The following is a 3,415-nucleotide window of genomic DNA, read 5'->3' as shown; positions in this document are numbered from 1 at the left end:
ATCGCACACACTAATCCTCTCGCCCCCCCCGCTCCTTATCCTTGAACACATCATCATCGAAAGCGGCCAGTGCCGATAACGTACTAGGAGTACTGAACACATCTCACGAATCATCGATAGTAGCCAAGTAGATCGAACGATGGACTCATCAATACTTGGGTACTGCCGAACTCCCATGTCCAGAGACAGGGATCACGCCCATCCCCTGTTCTCAACCTCAGTGATGGTCAGATCCTCCCTGGGTTCATAAAGAGCGACAACGCGTTACGAACGGAATAGCTGTTTTTCTATAGCTCCGTTGTCTTAAGCCGAACTGCTTCTACTAACAGCAGCAACAACAGCACTTCACACTCTATGTAACTAGCGACACCGCTGTTCGGCTCGATACGCTGCCAAGTGTGTATCCCCCATAATGAAAGTATCATAACAACCTACCATACGATTGAGTACAGTAGCATCGATTCTGGCGTTATCGTTTGAAGAAGCGGATGGATCAAGCGCTCTCGGTCGCGGATCGACTACTTCCCTGTTAGGCTAGCAGAGCAGCCTATACCAGTCATACTTCCCATCACCAAGATGATGGACACTCGAGCTAACAAACTGATCCTATGGGACTGCGCTATAAGTGTCAGCAACAATGAGCATGCCACAACGACGGCGCTGTTCGCTGTAAACCCCACATCGCTAGTGATACAATGTCCCTTATCATCAGTGACATTCGAATGAAGTATACCGAAGGCCGTGAAGACCAGGCAACAGGGAGATAGGATGAATAACATGACAATAACTTTCTAAATTGTCTTGTCTCAGTTCATCTCTCATGTTAACATTCGATAGAGAGTGCTACAACTACCTTGCTAGTGTGAACACAACACGTTGACAAATCCACAATTATCTCCAGATCACCGGAATCTCTATTGCAGTGGTAGTAATAGTAGTACTCCCAATACAAACGTCATCGACTTTCCATCAAAACCAGCAGCAGATTAAGAGACAGCGGCAGCAGCCTGGAGGGGACTGTACTTCCAGGAGGCAGGGAGACGCTTCTCACGACGGTAGTAACGGGCCAATCTGTAGATCCTGGACTCAACCAAAATAAGACGGAACTTAGCATCCTTGTCCTTGCGGTTGCGCTCCATATGCTTGCGAATAGAGACGGCCTTCTTCATGAGATGGTAGAGATCCTCAGGGAGCTCAGGGGCCAAACCTCTGAGCTTGAGGATACGTAAGATCTTGTTGCCAGTGAGGAAGCGGACCTGGGGGACTCCGAAGGAATCACGAAGGGTGACACCAATCTGGGAAGGAGTAAGACCCTTCTTGGCGAGCTTGCAGATGTTCTCAGCGCAATCCTCAGGGGTCATCTTGACCCAACCGGGAGTCCTACGACGATAGGGCAGGGCACTGGACGAGATGCCCTTACCTCTTCCATACATTCGACCCATGGTGGCGGAGGTAGTGGAGATATTCGTGGACGGCAGCGGCCTAATCGATCATAGTGCAATTTAGCTATTTCTTGCATTTAGGTCAAATTCGCAGTGTTGCACGAAAACTCGATTTGCTAATCCGCTTCGCCTCCTTCATGTTTCACCCGTTTACGATTATACATACTGGCTCGATGTATAAGTCAAATCCGCAAGGTATTCCCATCGTGAACTCTATGCTTGTACACACCATCACACCAACACCACGAGCCCTATCATCATCACATATCATATAGTATGATCCTTTTTGCCTGTCCCAGCCCAACTCTGTCACAATGCACCCTCATCAATGTGGATCCCCTCTAGGCACTTGCCACCACCCTCATCTAACAACACGACACCATTCACAGTATCACCGAGTCTAGGACAGCCTTGACCACCATATAGGTGAGACCGATCCCAGCTCGGGATGCGTCATGTTTCATCAGATGTTTCCCCCAACTATCACTCTCGCAACACAATTACAGGTTGTATCGCTAAGACTAGGAGAGCCTGTACCACCGTGAAGGTGAGACCCCACCCAGCTTAATATGAGAAGTCGAAACACTAATAACATCAGAAGCTTAAGTATGCTTAGTGAGGTACTCAGCCACACCCTCAGTAGTGGCCTTCATAGCTTCTTGACCACGACGCCAGGCAACAGGGCACACTTCATCGCCGTGCTCTTCGGTGAACTCCAATGCATCGAGTATCTACAAAGGTATAATGAACAGTACTCGACCATTCAGAAGCTGTCAATCGATCAATACGGCAACACCCTTAGACTCACTCTAAGAACCTCGTCCACATTTCTGCCTAGAGGGAGATCATTCTTCAGCTCCGAACGAACCTTCCCCTCCTTATCGATGATGATAACGCCTCGACAAGCTACACCAGCATCCTCCAGCAGAACCTATACCCACCAACACTAACCCTGCAACTATCATCACACGAATGTTGCTACTTGATACGCCTTAGAAATCTCATGCTTGTTGTCACTAATCATAGGGTGATTGATTTGAGTGCCGAGGCCCCCTGCCGCTTTGGCAGTGTTCTTCCAAGCCTTGTGGACATGTGGGGAATCTACTGAGCATCCAAGGACCTGACCATCGAATACTCGGTGAACAATAAGACCAACCCCCATCATGAATCGTCAAGGGAGATGATGACCGCCAATGGCGCACCTCAGCCCCTCTCTTCTTGAACTCTTCCAGTTTGTTATGAAACTCTATAGCCTCCGTCGCACAAACGAAAGTGAAATCGCCAGGATAGAAGTACAGCACAACATACCTAAGAAAGCGCCATACAGCCGTAGGGGATCACGTCTCCTTACTTCCCCTTGTAATCCGAGCTGTTCACCGTCCTCAAAGTGTTATCGGGCATACAGGCTTGGGCTGCGAATGCAGGGGCCTGCTTACCAATCAAAGTTCCGAATGACCTGCAGGCTGCTAAGGGTGCCGCAAACCTCGCCATTGCGGGCGAGGCTAAACGGACCATTGGAGTGACCATGCGAGCCGCTGTCAACGCGCTGAACATTTCCAAAATAAACAACAAAAATCCCCTACAGTGCACAAGTAAGCTCCTGAGAGAATCCAAACCACCCCTCCCAGCATTTCATGACTTTGGAGAACCACACGTAATCCACCACAAACAGTAGAGGATTCAAGAATGGTATCATTAGCGACGCAAACAAAAGCCGACGATACACACAATCCGATCAATCGTGTGGCGAGCGCGATACAGAAAAAGGCGGAGCGAAGCTACTACTGATCCTCACTTTCCGACGACCAACACATACGTACGACATTTGCAGAAACATTCAGAAACACATGGCTTGCTAAGCAGGCTTCCTCTTTAGAGCATTCTTAGCTTCATAGGTCGCATATCTAAGGAGGACCCAAAACTCTCGAGTGAAACACCCAAAAACGACACCGCTGCCTGCAACACCGCAGAGA

The 3,415-nt window shown here is 49.0% G+C and overlaps 3 protein-coding genes across 3 annotated transcripts in view; all 3 read right to left on the bottom strand.

Annotated features, from left to right (window-relative positions):
* Positions 1–885: 885 nt before the first annotated feature.
* Positions 886–1,872, bottom strand: Pmar_PMAR003611 (40S ribosomal protein S13, putative). The gene has a single exon (XM_002784306.1). The coding sequence runs from the start codon at positions 1,440–1,442 to the stop codon at positions 987–989; it is 456 nt and encodes a 151-aa protein (XP_002784352.1). The 5' UTR covers positions 1,443–1,872; the 3' UTR covers positions 886–986.
* Positions 1,873–2,044: 172 nt separating this feature from the next.
* Positions 2,045–2,933, bottom strand: Pmar_PMAR003610 (Peroxiredoxin-2, putative; the record flags this gene model as incomplete). The annotated part of the gene is made up of 5 exons (XM_002784305.1): positions 2,045–2,173; positions 2,251–2,373; positions 2,425–2,562; positions 2,645–2,750; positions 2,794–2,933. The coding sequence occupies 5 exons, from the start codon at positions 2,931–2,933 to the stop codon at positions 2,045–2,047; spliced, it is 636 nt and encodes a 211-aa protein (XP_002784351.1).
* Positions 2,934–3,297: 364 nt separating this feature from the next.
* Pmar_PMAR003609 (conserved hypothetical protein) overlaps positions 3,298–3,415 on the bottom strand; it is a gene marked incomplete at both ends in the record, with an annotated part of 1,641 nt that continues 1,523 nt past the window's right edge. Inside the window, one exon of the mRNA XM_002784304.1 lies at positions 3,298–3,346. Coding sequence (XP_002784350.1) covers positions 3,298–3,346 — 49 coding nt within the window. The remainder of the gene's footprint in view (positions 3,347–3,415) is intronic.

Source organism: Perkinsus marinus, assembly GCF_000006405.1.
Source record: "Perkinsus marinus ATCC 50983 genomic scaffold scf_1104296935302, whole genome shotgun sequence".
In the NCBI taxonomy this organism is placed as follows: Eukaryota; Perkinsozoa; order Perkinsida; family Perkinsidae; genus Perkinsus; species Perkinsus marinus.
Note: the sequence above shows the minus strand (reverse complement) of the source record. Positions and strands in the feature narration are given on the sequence as shown.